At 41.6% G+C, this 15,873-nt stretch overlaps 1 protein-coding gene across 2 annotated transcripts in view; it reads left to right on the forward strand.

The window, feature by feature from the left end:
- The window catches only part of march8 (membrane-associated ring finger (C3HC4) 8), a 92,285-nt gene that overhangs the window by 53,776 nt on the left and 22,636 nt on the right, over window positions 1-15,873 (forward strand). For both annotated transcript variants that reach the window (XM_042224707.1, XM_042224705.1), the window contains exon 3: window positions 12,327-12,377. In XM_042224707.1, the coding sequence (XP_042080641.1) occupies window positions 12,327-12,377 (51 nt within the window). The remainder of the gene's footprint in view (window positions 1-12,326; window positions 12,378-15,873) is intronic.

Below are 15,873 nucleotides of genomic sequence, written 5' to 3' on the forward strand. Positions count from 1 at the left end.
GTGTGTGTGTGTGTGTGTGTGTGTGTGTGTGTGTGTTTGTTGGTGTAGGACAAGCTTAAGTAGGGTTAGAGGGAGGTGCTTTTAGGTTAAGCTCAGTGTACCGAGCAGAGGGAGTCTATTTAAAGGGCACCACCCTCCCTCTCTTGAATGATTGAACAACATTTGCCCCTCCCCCCGTTGGTCATCAAGATCAGCTGGAGGAAGTGGTGGCTCAGCCAATGGGATTACAGTATCAGATTGACTCTGTGTGTGTGTTTGTGTGTGTGGGAGAGGGCGAGCAAGCCTGGACAAGCCAGCAGCAGCGTCGGTAGCAGCTCAGCCTCTGTGTTTGTATATGCATGTGTGTGCTTGTGTGTGTGTGTGTCTGTTTAAAGAAATGTAGGGCAGCCACTTATTCTCCCTCCCTCTGACGTCTCTCTCTCTATCTTTTCCTGTGTCTGTCTTTGTTTCTGCGCTCTGCTGAGGTAGCTCCAGTCGCCACGGCGACGGCTGACATTGTTACTTCCGCATTGGCTCGGCTGTCTCTCTCTCTCGGTGTCTCTCTCGGTCTCAGCTCACCTCAGGGATTTATAGAGGGGGCATGCAACCTCCCTGAACGGCCATTGTCAGTGTGAGAGGGTGAGTGTGTGTGTGCGCGCGCGTGTGTGTGTGGGTGGATGAGTTTATGTGTGTGTGACTAAGGGTGAGGTGACTCCAGGATCCAGACATGAATTCCTGTTGGAAGATGAAGATTCAGGTACAGATTCTTCCTCTTGGTGATGTTGCTGCCGTGTGTATTTGTGTTGCTTTTGTTTGTGAGTTGTACTGATGTCATTGTTGTTCTTGTTTATTTACACTGCTGCTGCTCCCGCTCGGGGACGAATGCAGATAGAGCCTGTCAGAAACGTTGCTTTCATCGTGTGTACGTCTGTACAGTAAATGATCCTGTATGAGGCTTCATTCAGAGAAAAGATCGTGATAATAAACAGGAAGTGAGGCTCACTGTGGTCTCCATATCACTGCTTGCTATGCTGAGGCCTTCTTTCCACTGCAGTCGCCGAGTGATGAAAGAGTTGCCAGGAATGTGTCTCTTTACGTGCATGCGTATGTGTCAGAGAAAGGAATGAAGACTAAAATGAACAGAGACAGCCATCTATCACTGTGATGGTGGTTGTTATGGCTGTGTGTGTGTGTGAGAGAGTACATTACATTTGTTTTGCCCTCCTTTTGTGTCTTTTGTTTACTTTGTTCTCTCTCGCTGAGGGATCCTGTTTGCATGTTTGTATTCGGTGCATGTACCCACATGCATCTTTTTGTTTTGGTTTTTTTTGGTCTTTATAGGGGAGCATCCGCCATCTCCTCTGCGTGAACGGTTGACCCACATTCTCTTATACCGGTGACCTTTTGTTCAGGATGAGTAGGGGTGCGCAGACATACTGTATATAACTTCCCTCAAACTGTTTTCAGTTTGAGTGCTGTCATCGTGTTTGATAACAGGCGGCCAAAGTACAGGACACTGTAAACTAAGCCCTGTCTTTGTTCATGTGCTCTGTCATTTAACTGTAAGTGCAAAAAATAGCCTGTGCTGTTGTGAGTGTTTACTAATAGTTAAACACAGTTGCTCCAGATAAACGCACAAGGTCTCAGCGGCAGAGAAGTCTGACATCTAAATATGTATTTTCCCTGTTAGTCAGTGGCTTGGCATATCACATCATCGACTGATGCACCAAATCGCAAAGCTTTGTGTCAAATCGCCAGCTGGTAACGGGGGTGATGGGGAGATTAGTGCAGTCACATGTCATGGCAGGGCTTAAAACCTGCTCTAGAGGGGAGATGAAGGGAGAAATCAGGAAGAGGAGCCAAAAAGGTGATGAGGCCGAGAAAGGAGAGGATAGTGATGCACAGGCTGCAGGAGTTTCAGGGTACCTTCCCAGTGCTCTTTTGACAATTTATTTTGCGAAGTATTTTGCACCAGGACCTGTGTTTGCTGCTTTCTTTTCCACTTCTGCTTCTTGTTTCCCCTTAAAAAAGTCTCCTTTTTGAAAACCCACAAGTGCGGTTTTAATATTCGGCAGAACTGAGAGCTGCGCGTTTATGCCATTGTTACTCTTCACGCTACATACTAAAAGATTTTCCCAAAAAAAGGGGGGTGCTAAAGCTTCTCTGAGCAGCTGCTAAATGCTGCCAGCTATAAAGAAAAGACGTGTTTGAACTTCATGTTGGCCTCTCTTTCCGGTTTTTGGTTGTTGTTTGTTGTTGTTTTTTTAAACTGAGTGCCAGTAATAGAGTCTGCGAGTTCCCTTTTGAAACTGAAAGTTCACTGATGTGATGACTCACGGTCAGCATTTCTCTCCTTCCTCTCCTGCTTGTCTCTGTGAGCCTGCCAGTGTAATGATTTTATCACAAGGGGACCAAGGGTTCAAACACTAATAATGCAGCTAGTTAGGAGGCACTCCGCTGAACTAATTATCTGTAGCTTGACTTTTTCACGCAAGTTATAAATAATGACTTGTGTCATGTAGGAGAGTGCACGCCCAAGTGCAGCTAATGAGGAAATGTGGCTTTCATGTAGAGTGACAAAAATATTTCACCGTATCTTTGGACCTTTTGATGCTTTCTCAGAGCAGTCGGGCCCGGGTCATACATCGCTTTCACTTTGTCATGCAGCTACTATAGAACCAACTTGTGGTGCTTCATTGTTGGTGAATTTTATATTGACTATAGAATAGGCCACCGTCCACGCAGTACTGCATTGCATGTGATGGTCACTGTCTCTCATGCTTGGACATACTGATATAATTATGCTTAAGATGAAAGAAGATGGGGGACAGACAGGACAAAAGAGGCGGAAGAAGGGAAAACCACAAGCTCACGTACGTCTGATGAGAGCTCAGACATAACGCACACAGAGGCGTGAAAGCTGTCGATTAATGCACAGATACAGTCTGTGGAGTGGGGGGTTTGTCTCCTTCTCATGACATCTCCACAGTGTTTTTTTTTTTTTAAACGCCTACACGAGTGCATAGAGACACACACTGATGCTGAGCAACGACACTTTAGGGCTGCCATTTGATTAATCATTTCCTCCTCTACAGAAAAGTCTACAGCATCCAATTTAAGGATAAATCTTGCAGAAAGCTGCACCTAAAAATCTGTAATTTGTTCAATTTGCCACCTATTTTTCTAAAGTGCATGACCTCCTTTGTATATCATGCCTCTTTCCCCCCTCCTGGACACAGTTATTGTAGGTTTGCTGGAACTTCTGTGGTCAGCCGAGCTCTCCATTAATGGTTGGTACTGCGCATAGTTGTGTTGGCTCATCTGGTTCTGCTCTTCTGCACAGCTGCCCCCTCAGAGTCAGCCTGTATTTCCCTTTTAAGTGGCCACTGGACACTGACAGGACAGGAAACCATATGAAAGCCAGCTTCCTCCCTCGATGGCACTCTTTCTTGTGGATACTTGATATTGTGATGACGTGTGACTACAATCTCAACAACAGAGGAGCGAATGAAGAGCGGGTGTTTACTCGGATATCCCTTTATCTCCAGTCTGTCCTGTGCGCACACTTGTGCGCCCCAGCTGTACTTCCAGGCTACGAGTGTCTTGATAATGGAATCTTTGATATTGATGGCATTTGGTTTATGTGATTTTTATGTGATCTCGTTTTATTATTTGCGTTCGGAAAGAAGATCTTGTGCCTTTTTGTCTGCAGCTTGTGCGTTCAAAAACAAAAGAAGAAAGCACCACCATGATTCAACTAAAAACTGTGTGTGTGCTCGTGTGTGTACATGCGTGTGCGCGTGTGTGCATTTGTGCCTTTAGTCTGCAAAACTTTACTTCCTCAGAAGTCACTTTCATAACCTATTTTTTAAACCTTAGTCTTCATTGAAGGAGGAACCTACGATGCAGATGTTCATGTGATTGAATCCTGTTTTGCTTAAAACCAGAACACAAAAAATGCTACAAGTAGTACAAAAAATATATAAAAATAACATATAATATTACTGTCACTCATGTTGATGTTTAACTTTATTGTGTCGGGGTTTTGTTTGTGTGTGTGCACACTCAAATGCACACTCAAAGTAGGAATGAAAGGAGGTAGAGCGGCTGTATCCCAAAGTGCTGTCGTGCTAATATGTAATATTATCATTATGTCAATAATTGTATTTTAAAAAATAATTATAATCAGCAATGGGATATCACATTGTTAAAGGCAAAGTGAAAACTGTAACAAGAACAGCAAACAAACCTGAAAGTCCATGAAAGTGTCATGGAAGCACAACTTTCCATGATAAAAATTTAAGATTCGGAATTCTAGTGCAGTAAATGTGTAAAATTAGGGTTTTTTCTGCAGATGAAATATAAAGTGCTGTTTTCAGTTGTTCTGGGTGATCAGAGTACATGTGTGGGTGTACGCTGCAGGAGCTTTAACAGCCTGGTCATGTTTTCAGCCTTCTCTGCAAGTATGCAACGTACAGAAGACTTAAATGTGAAAATTGAATAGTAACACATTTTGTGTGAATTGTGTGGGTAATGTAAGTGTGCATGCACACAGCTTTTATTTAATTTCGTCTGTTTATGCTTCTTCTTTTTTTTGCCTTTTTAAATCCATAACACCCACCAGGGTTTATCTGCTAAAACACAAACAAATACACCATTTCAGATTTTGACCCTTGAGATTAAAGACTTTAAGGATTATTTACAGTATTGAACTGGTCAAATAATGTGGTTGTAGGAAGGCAACATTGTAATGGATTGGATTCTGAATGGAGTATGTTCTGCCATGTGTTGAATTACTTTAAAGGAATTTATATTCATGCACCTTTTTGTACTAATGGAACTCTCTGAAGGCTGTAGAGTGCTGATGGAGAAGTATAAAAAAGGTCACTGTGTCTTTGTGGAATTAACGAAAGTGTTTGATAGGAGAGCCAAGAGAGGAACCGTGTCACTTTATGAGGAAGTCTGGAGTGGATGTGTGTGAGGGCTGTGCAGGAGAAGTGACAGGTGGAAGGGTCCGAGGGAGGGGTGGGATTACATCAGAGCCGCTTCCTGTTTGGAGTGATGGTGGACAAGTTGACAGATGAGGTCAGCCAGGACTCTCTGTGGATTATGATGTTTGCAGATGACGTTGTGATCTATAGTGAGAGTAGGGAGCAGGTGGAAGAGAGTCTGGAGAGAAGAGGAACGAAAGTCTGTAGAAGCAAGACAGAAAACAGGTGCATGAATGAGAGGGAGACAGGTGTAACAGTGAGTAGAGGTAGTGAAAGCAGATGAGTTTAAATACCTGGGGTCAACCATCCAAAGCAGCGGACAGGTGAAGAAGAAAGTGCAGTCAGGGTGGAGTGGGTCGAAATGAGTGTCAGGGGTTATTTGTGACACAAGCATCCCAGCAAGGGTGAGAGCGAAGGTCTACAAGATTAGCAGTAGTCCTATTACCAGTGAGACCTGTTATGATGTAGCATGGAGACAATGGTACTAACAAAAAGACAAATTGGGATTTAGCTTTTGGAGACAGACTCAAATGGGCTTTAAAGTAACTGCAGTTTGGGGCAAATCAATAGGTTTCTAGTTGGTTGTAGGTATTGTTTGTTTGCTGCAGAGGGGGGAACACACAGCATGCACAGGGAAAAGTCAAAGCTATGGCTTGCAGCGCTGTGGTTGTTTAAGCTTTCAGAGGCGTAGCTGAGTTGTGGGTCATTCAGCTGTGGTGATTAGCGAATGATACATCTTCTATTGAATCGAAGAGTTCAGCAGCCTGCAGAGGTCGTGTAGAGTTGTAATGAATTTACAGAGAATGAACGAGAGAGGAAGAAAAAAGAACCGCCACACATGCACACACACACGTACATCTGTCCATTAATTTTGCTGATTTAATTCCTTCGACAGTCACCTTATTACCACTGTCTGATAGCAATCATTCATTTGCTTCCTCTGCTTCTTACTTTTTATGTCTTTTCCTCCTCCTCCCCCCTCATCTTGTTACAATGTCAGCAATTTGTAGCAGGAGATGATAAAGAGGTACTACAACTCTTTATTGTTACGTTGGCAAAAAAAAAGCTGCTTTATTTGCACAGGGCAGAGAGAGCTAACCCTTCTAATGAATTAAGTTTAAGGTTTTGTTTGAGATGTTTTGTATTTATAAGTCATTTTTGAACAAAGGTGGGTTTTTTTGACTGGGCCCATTTCTCAAGGTGACTATTAAAATGCCCCACATCCATTTTTACTCTTCCCAATTATCCTTCAACTGACACCCTAATGAAGGTGTTTATTCCCCCCTCCCTGAAAACCCCCCATTGTGATTCTGTTGTTGAACCTGATCATTTGTCATTATAGTCGTCTTTGTTGTTCTGTTTTTGTCTCTAAGGAAGTTGAAAGCGTTGAAAGCTGGAAATGATTAAACTATTCCAGGCAGGAGATGTTGCTGGTAATGATGATGAACGGTTTATTTTGCTCTGATAATAGAAGTTGAATGACTTACTGTGAGTAAGCAACACCAGTGTTTCCTTTTTCTGAAGAAAGACGTAAAATAAATTCTAGTGCCTTTGCCAAACGTGAGCCGCCATTACTATCGTGCTTTCCATGGATCAGAGATGCAGCATGTCCAGGCATGTCCTCTGTGAACCGTTGAAAGAATCTTAAGTGGGTGAAGTCAAACGTTTGAGAGGGCAACAACAAATAATACACACAGACTGAGAAGAGTGAATTGTACTTTCACATTGATTTGCAGTGAAAAAGTGTTAAAAATCATCCTAAATAAAAGAAGCAGCATTTTTTCAGCACTTAAAGTACCTTCTTTTATTTATTTATTTTCGAAGTATTTTAAAATGTGCAAAAGTGTGGGATGGCAAACTTGACAAGCAGCTCTCACTGGTGACCTCGTGTGTTAAACCCTGCTTCATGTCGATACTGAGACTGATGCAGCTGCTGGTTCAGGCAAAGAGCAGATGGTGCTTTAAACAGTCCTGCTGACTGTAAGTCTCAGGTTTGTATTCTGAGAAGCTGTTGACCTCAAACACAAGACCTATCTTTATTCTGGTGCGACAATGGCGAGAAATGATGCGGAAAGCTGACGGAAGCAGCTGTTAGCAAGATTAACTTCTCTAAAACAGCATTTCAGTAGAAAATCAGACATTTACTGGAGGGCTGTTTGGACAGTTTTGCTCTTACCACTATCTGTCCTCCAACAGCACACGATTCAAAGCTTTTTACATTTATTCCATCCACATTTAATTATTCTCTGGTTGTGCATCAGTAATGAAAGTTTGGGTTAAACAAGACATTAAAAGGCATCATCTTGAATTTGGAAAAACTGGGATAGATGCTTGAAAATGAGTTAGCTGCAGGCTTGGTGGGCTCTCAAAAACTGACTTTTGTAAAAACTGGCTGCAAGTTGTTGCTGATGTTTCTAATCGACAATTTGGTTCATTGCTAGGTTTTAAGTATAGATCGCAATTTCAGTTTCAAAACCTGTAATGTGATTAACAAGGCTAAATGTTTCATATTACGTTTGTTTGCCCTACTAAAAAATAGAGGTGTATATAATGATGATCTAAACAAATTGTTGATGGGTGATTTTTTTTTTTTTTTTTTTTTTTTTTACTGGTGAAAACTGAACAAAGAAACAATCTTTGACAAGTTCAAATGGCTTCTGGTGATGAAAGGAACTTGGAGAGAGTCTGGGTTAAATTCACAAGTCTTATCTTCTTGAGATTCTTCCATAAAAGTGAGCTGAGCCCTTCTCTCTGTGGGCTAAGAACAGACCCTTGGAAACACAGTGATCCCCCCGAATATGACCTCTCCTCCTCTGTACTCTCTTAAGCTTCTTCTATTACAAGCCAGAGTCTTCAGAGTCCAGTATGAAAGTTGTGTTATCAAAGACTGGAGCTGCTAACAGACCCACAGAGGAGGTGGAGAAGGACAGGCACAGTGGACTGTGAAACCTGAGCTCTCCTTTATCAGAATTATGCATGAGCTTAGAGAAGCAGACCCTTTATAGTCTACAGACGTGGCAGTGAAGGTGACTCGCAGACCTTGTACTGTAGGAAAGACAGTTAGGCAGTGCAGGGTTTTAACTGTAACCTGTGCTTAAACGAGACGACAAATGAAGATGTATTTCCCGTCTCTTCTTTTGTCATCTGTATTCAGCTTGTCTGCTCTAATCACTGCTGTCTATAAAAGCCATGAGTCCATTTGTGGCCTTGTTATTTCCAGAACCCCTCAGTCTGGGGATGTGCTCTTGTTATCGCTTTCTCCTGCTTTTTTTTAACCAAGAAGGAAGGATTAAGGGCAAGGATCATCAATTTGTTCTTTTAGTCTGCTGTTCCCTTTATCCCTCACTGTCATCTCCTGGAAGGAAAAAATGAATTTTTATGCTCCTCGACTATTTGACAATTGATTTGCTGAACAAATTGCGCCCATTGAGAGCTGTATTTGCCATTTTGTGCCATTGTGTTGAATGCACTGAAGAAGTAATGACATGGAAATGGGGAGGAACTGCTTCACCTTAATCCACTAGCACAGCAAGAGACCATCTTGGTTCTTCATGCATTTAGATCTGCAAAAGTACATTTTTGTAATTAGATGTTTTTTCATTTTTCACCATGTTTTCATGTAATCGCTGTACTTTTTGTTGTGTGTCAAGTGCTTCAAGTTATGTGGCAATATAAAACAGGAAGTGCATCATACTGGAGGAGTTCCCATTTAAACTTGAGATAAAAGCATTTTGAGATTGGAGATAATCACCGCAACTTTGACGCTTGAGTCAACAAACAGTGACACGAGATGTCAACGCTGCCTCCTCTTCAGTTGCATTCACTGCTGCTGCAGCACTTTGCTCCACAAAAGACCACAAGACAGTAGGACAGTACTTTAAAGGTCAGGAATTTTTACACCTGCATATGAGTGCATTGTCCAAACTCTACTAGTTAAGAGATTTTAATCACATAGTTTTAGCTAAGAAACGATATCCAAGTTGCCACGTAAACATGGAAAATACGGGAGAAGGAAAGGAAGGTCTGCGTTAGGTGGTGGGTGTGTTGCAAGTATCCTTCGTGTTTTATCTTATGTTTACATGAACGGAAATATAAGGAGGCGGGGAGATGCAGCAAGTGATTGAGACTCGGGACATACAACGGTCCTCAGTCACTATGGCAACTAGTCACAGCTAGGACACGTCAAGCACTTAAGTAATTAGAAACTGTAACATATTGTAGAGTCTGTTAGTGGTGCGGTGTGGGTGTAGGCTTGTTTTGGCAAAAAATGGTGGAGATAACACTTCGGCTGCTGATACTTATTAGCAAAATAAAAGTTCCCAGTGTTTATATCTCCAAAAACAAATACTGCTTTTCTGTGTGCGTGTGTGTAGGAAAATGGGAAGGCACTCCCAAAAGGCCCTGGGGCCTAAATACACTCAAAAATACACCATGTTCTTTAACCTCCTAAGACCCGAACTCTTCCACAGCATGCATTTTTAATTTCTCTTTGATATTTGGGCTGATTGGGGCCTGATGAATGTAAAAACAAATAATTTTTTACCTTATTTTTGTTTTTAAGAAAAATGAGAGCTACATATGAAGACATTCGTTTAAAATGTTGATAGAACAGTAGCAGTATAATGTCCTCGTAAGTGGATATCAGGCCCATGTAGAGCAAAATTGAGTATTTTAGTCTAAATAACCCAAAATGTGATGTCCACATATGTGGACGCCAGGTCCTAGGAGGTTAAATTAGTGGGAGAAAAATCCACCAAATGAATAGTAAAAATTACATTTTAGGTGTACGCTTTTCTCTTGTCACTCTAATTTTAAGGGTCCCCTGACTGATGCTACCTTGCTGTTTAATGCCTTAAAAGAGCAAGAAAGTGGTTGTTGTAAATTATTTGATGTGATTACTTTCTGGCTTTTTTTTCTTTGGATCTCCCTCTCTCTTAAAGAAAATCCTCCAAACTTAACTTTTGTTCTTAAAACAAACTCTTAAAGAATTGAACAAGAATGCTACTGAGAAGAAAATCGACTTGAAACAAGTAGAAATTTTTTCACTTAAGCAAACATAAGTACAAAACATACTTGGTAAGAAGGTGAATAAAGCAGTATTAAATGTCAGGGATGCTTGGTACTCACAGGAGAGTGAGTGGATTGTCAGCTAACCGCAGATATGGTGGTTTGATTCATGTTGTCTCCACATGCTGAAGTGTCTTTGAGCGAATCCGAAACCTATAAATAGATTAATGAGAAAAGCTCTCTGAAGTCATCTGTAAAGCAACACATTTTAAAATGTGTTCTATAAGTGCAGGAGAGTTAAGAGTTAACAGTTTATCTAATTAACTCATTGACACATTACATTTTGGTCACGTTGCACTAATCACCACTGGGGATCGGCTTGTTTAAGGGTCTCTGAGCGCACAATGTGTGGTCTACAGCGTGCAGGAAGAGGAGGCAGAATTCAGCGGGGGCTAATATAGCCAATTTTTACGCCTCAACAGTTTAATCGGGCCGTACTTTCATGTCTTCATAAATTTGAAAAACTCTCCCCACAGAGCTGGTTTCTCTTTGCAAAGATTTGTTTGTGTCCAACTCATACACAGCCCTGTCAGACCTGGTGTGAACTTGGATGTTATGTAACTATGATTGATTACTCATTAAGGAACCATGCCCAGCCTTAATAACAGCACTGAATGCAGCACAGCGCCCCAGCGGCTGTTTGTCTCGGTCTCTGATGCAAGCCGAGAACACTTAGTGCGACTCGAGGATCATTATAAAACTTGACTATGCTGAACGCTGGAAATATTTGCCTGTTTTTGCTCGCTGGGTAATGATACAAATATTGTGACTGAATTTGATTTGGAGTTTGGATGGGTGCGTTATACAATCGGCTTGTCCTCCTTTTGTCTTGTGCCAGAGAAACTAGATTTACCAACTTAAAATGCCAAACAGCACATGCTTGCAGGCCCTTGAGATGCTAAGAAATGTAGTGCATTACACTGAGAAGGACCAAGAATCGGGCCTAGTTGATCCTTCCGTATTTGAGTTTTTTCATTTATTTTATCATACATTTGAGGGGGTTATTTTCAAGACGCCCTAGCAGCATGCCTGTAGAAACGGTAGTGTTGTTCTGCTGGTCTGCGTTCACCCAGATTGAACAACAGTCATGTTACAGAGCTTTTTGAAAATTTTCTTTATGTAGTCATCTGAAAAAACAAGTACACTCCATGATTCAGTGGCCTGTGCAACCACCTTTACCAATAATAATAATAACAATAATCTTCTGGCTTCTGGCTCACTGTTCTGTTCCATGTTGGTTCAGCTCCTTAAGATTTGCAGGTACAGCTCTCTCTCTTTAGAGCTCTCTTAAGGTCCCACCACAATATTTTAATGAGGTTGAGATCTGGACTTACTGGATCTGTGCAGCACTGCTTCCTTTGTTTTTCAGTCGTGCTGTAGTAGATTTGCTGCTGCTTTCCTGTTTGACCCAATTTTGGCCAAGTTTAGCTGCCGGACAGATGGCCTCACATTTGACTCTAGAATAGTTTGGTTTATAGAGAAGTTCATGGTGACCCGGGGGCCTTCCAGTCCCCAGGTCACATTCAACATGTTGCTATGATGTCTTTGGTCATGGTGCTGTGCATTACGCCTAAATATTTCTACTTTGGTTTTGGTTTTTGTCCAAAGGACATTGTTCCAGAAATCTTGTGGTTTGTTCAGGTGCAGTTTTGCAAACCTACACCATGCTGCTATGTTCTTTTTAGAGAGAAGAGGCTTTAAACATGCAAAACCTTCCAAACAAGTTATACTTGGATTTTTTTGTCTTATTGTACTGTCATGAACATAACATTTAACATTTTGCTTTTGGGATTTTTGCGATTTCTCTTAATGCTGTGTAGTCTGACAATTGGGAGAATTTGCTGGAATGTTCACTAGGAAACTTCTGAACTTCTGCATTTTTGGAGGAATTCAGAACTGATTATCACATGCAGTTAGTTAGCAGCACCTAGCTGCTACATACCCTCTTAATTCCTATGGAAGCAGTAATGATGGACTTAGCATTTCAGCCCTATGTATCCTTTGAAAACTTTTTAGTTAACAATATTCGGATACCTTCAAGTTTTATGCTGAACGACGTGCTTAGTACAAATTGTCAAAGGTTAGCATACTAAGCTAACCCGGTGAGCAGTGTAAATATTGCTAATGCTAACATTACCATGATAATGCTATCATTTCACATATTTCTGTCAGGCAGCTTTTCACTTTGTTGTCTGATTTTAGTATGTAGAGTGCATGCATGGACTGGATGGCATTTTTGTGTTTCTGAATGTTTTTCACTTACTGGAGCTGTCGTTCTATCTTTTACAGAATGAAAAGCCTTTGGGTCCTTCAGCAAGCCGGTCCAGCAATATATCAAAGGTGAGCAAAGCACATACAAATGAGAAAAATTTGAATAGAAGATGTACAGCCTGGGTCCATCACAGAGAAAAGGGAGCACACTTGTAGACAAGAAGATGACAGTGAGGTGAGCTGTATTTGAAGGTGGAGATTGACAGAGTAGGTAGACATGCACAGGAGTGTAAGCAGCTGATAGATGACCTGCCTCGTTCTCATCACATCGCCATAATCAGAGCCGCCTTTCTGATCAACCTCTGAGACTTCTGTCTTTCTACGTTTTCTCTCTTTCCTTTTATGCTTCATGGCTCCCATAGGTAAAGCTACAGCCTGCATTGAAAATGTCTTTTTGTCCCCTCATGAGCCTCTTAGAGGATAAAACCTTTACTTGTGCTAATAGATGTCAGGGTCATTCTGTCACCACGGGAAGGCTCCAGCAATAACATTTGATCCATGAGCTGCTCGCTCTTTAAACATGAGCAAGATGAGAGGTATTGCACCCGAGAGACAAATGCACTGATCGTTTGCAGGATAACGATTATAGTAACAAAAATGCAGTTTTTCTAAGGCAGTGTGCCACTCCATGTCTGCAGGGGAACAACTGGCTGACATTTACAAAAATATGCCCATTTGATGGCAAATAAATCTGTTATATGTGCCATACCTTGTAGACATTCAACATATCATGTGTAACTTGATATAAAATATATATTAATGCCACGTTTTTTAGCAGTACAACAGACCATTGATATTCCGTGTAAAGGGAAATGTATTTTTACACCAAGAAGCCAATTTGCACCCTAGCCTTAGTTACAATGACTTCTTGCTCTCTAGTTAAATCCGGGAGGTCCAGACTTTATAGCGCACTACAGTTGATTGTTATGTCAGTGCAGCGGCAGTGAGTACAAAGTCTGTGAACGTTGTACCTAGAGTACGTGCAAACAAAACTTTTTGCAATCCTCAAAGCAAAAACTATAAAGTTATATAATCATATAATAATTTTGATCTGGGTGTTTTCATGTGTGATAAGTTTTTAATCTTCCCATGACTTTTCATAGCTTCTAAGTTACGATACTAAGACTGGCACCACTTTGCCTAGAAACAAGCAGTAAATGGGAAATGCACTTAATCACTCTAGGAGGACAGGGTTACACCACTCTCCTGTCTGCTCTTTAAATATGTCGCTCCAGCCAGCTGTTAGGAAACAACCTGAGTGGTGTTCATCTCATCTTACACTTGAGAAACAGGTTATTTCTTCAATGGAGTGTAATTATTTTATTCAGTGTCTGTGGAGACAGAGCAGTGTCACTCGCTTTCTACACAAATCTCATTCATAAATGGAGGGGTGGATTTCATCAGGTTGCAGACGCAGTCCATTGTCATTGAATGTCCTATATAGATCCCCATTCCTCTGACAAATGTGTTTGTAATGAAATGATAGACATAAAGTCTGAATAAAGCTCTTAACTTTGACAGATTTAATTAATAATCACCGGTCTGTCTGGCAGCTGGTGTTTCCTACTCGTTCCTAAAGGGAAATGCATTTGACTGGCAGGTATTAAGTTGGTATAAATTGTTCTCTGGATGGAAAAGCCTGCTGGGAGTCTTCAGAGTTGGAGAGCGAGTCAGATTATGACTGTAAAGGTTGCCCGGTTGAGTCGGTGGACCGTTTTGAGAATCGCAGACAAAGAAATGGTGCAATAATCTTTTGGCAGAGACTCCAAGTGAGAAGATTTAGCAGTGGATTATTGTAGGTGGGTAATGTGTTTTCACTAAGACGGCATCTCCCTGAGACCACTTTCCCTAGAAGCTGCTTGAAGACGATGATTTTCTGCATATATGCAGTGTATTTACAAGTTTCCACGCTTTGCAGTTATGACAGCATGAGATGAAAGATGTTCGTATTTGCAGCAGTGACTCGAATGTTCCTCTTTGCAGAAAAAATATCAAATGTAGGTCAAGTTAATTTATGTTTGTAAAGCTGAATCTTGGTGAAATGTACATCTGATAAGAGTCACCTTATTTACTGCTGAAGGGGTTTTTGTTTTGTTTTGGGGGGTTTTTGGGGGGGTCTTCACTGACACTTGATTGTTTTCATTCATTTGCACATGAGCTCCGGCCACATTCAGAATAAGGACGCCAAAACAAATGTTGAACGGCTTCGCGTGGCACGGATTCAAGCCGAATCGCATCAGCTCCAGTCAGACCAAATCAAAAATGAATGCGCTCGTATTCGATTGTTGACCTACTTAAAAGATTTCTCTCTGTATAAATAACCGCAGCATCGGCCTGAGAGGAATATTTCATAACATCCCCAGCTCGACACAGTCATACAGCCAGAATAATCCGAATGCTACAACATCTAAAGCATTCGTTCATTTTTTTAAAGCACCTGCTCTCGTTTTACACGGATAACCTGGCAGGGATGCGTTTGGCCTTTTTGGCTTTCCCAGTATTTATTTATTTATTTATTGCTGTTTTCTTTAATCGAACAGCTTTATCCTTTCTGAAGATGACTCAGAAATAAATCTTATTTCTAGCTATCCTGTTGCTCCCCCTGGAATACCTGTCACAAGGAATACACACACCGGGAGAGAGAGATTTATACGATGACAGGAAAACAAGCAGCCAAATATGGCCGGGGGCTCATTTGTTTCATAAAGGTGATATTGCCTCCATCAGTGAACTTGTCATTGAGGGGCGCTGAGCTGTGTGGTCGTGGATATGAAGGTATACGCGTATCCACGACCATAAACTCATCATCTCCCTTGTCCCCGGTGCTTGTTTGTTCATTGAGTCCTTTCTTCCATCAAGCCGAGCCTGAGAATCGTGAAAGAAAGGCAGTGTTGAGGGGAGATAATCAACATTTCTTTGTTAAATTTAACCATTATCGGTGATAAACTTGTCTGAAAAAACACGGGCTTTTCTGATGTAGGCTGAGGATTGCCTCCTGATTTGGCGTGAGTTGATTTTTCCACTCAGTGAGGTCAGGAGGCTTAGCTGTAGCCCTTTCTCTCTTTAGCACAGTGCCAGGGTGCTGTGTGATGCCTCCTACACTGTTTGGGAAGGAATTATAGTATTACAGTCCTCATAAAGACACAAAGCAGCGACTCACAGCTCAGTGGGCTGCCGCTTCTAGTCGGCCAAACATCTGGTGGTGCTCTAGAATTCAAGCTGCTGCAGTTTTTGAGTTTTAGGCTCTGCAGCTGCAACATCCAACCTGAATCTGCACCTCTGATCACTAGAAGAGCCTCTCTGTTGGTCTGTTCAGCTTGGCAGACCACAAAGTCAAAACAAGGCACTGAGCCAAGCTACTATTTTGATAAAAATGAGCACATAGTTTTTGTGTTCAATCTGGCACATTACTTATTTCTGAGCGTTTCTGCTGAAGCAGGGCCTGGTCCCTGAAAAATGACTGTAGGACTGAATGCTGTAAAATGACACCTGTGGAGGGTGGGCACAAATAATATAAACAGCAATGGAAATGAACTTTATCTGAGAGGTTGTCACAGAAGTGGCT

The sequence above is a fragment of the Haplochromis burtoni genome, unplaced genomic scaffold, assembly GCF_018398535.1.
Source record: "Haplochromis burtoni strain Fernald_Lab_line unplaced genomic scaffold, NCSU_Asbu1 Contig_7, whole genome shotgun sequence".
Lineage (NCBI taxonomy): Eukaryota > Metazoa > Chordata > Actinopteri > Cichliformes > Cichlidae > Haplochromis > Haplochromis burtoni.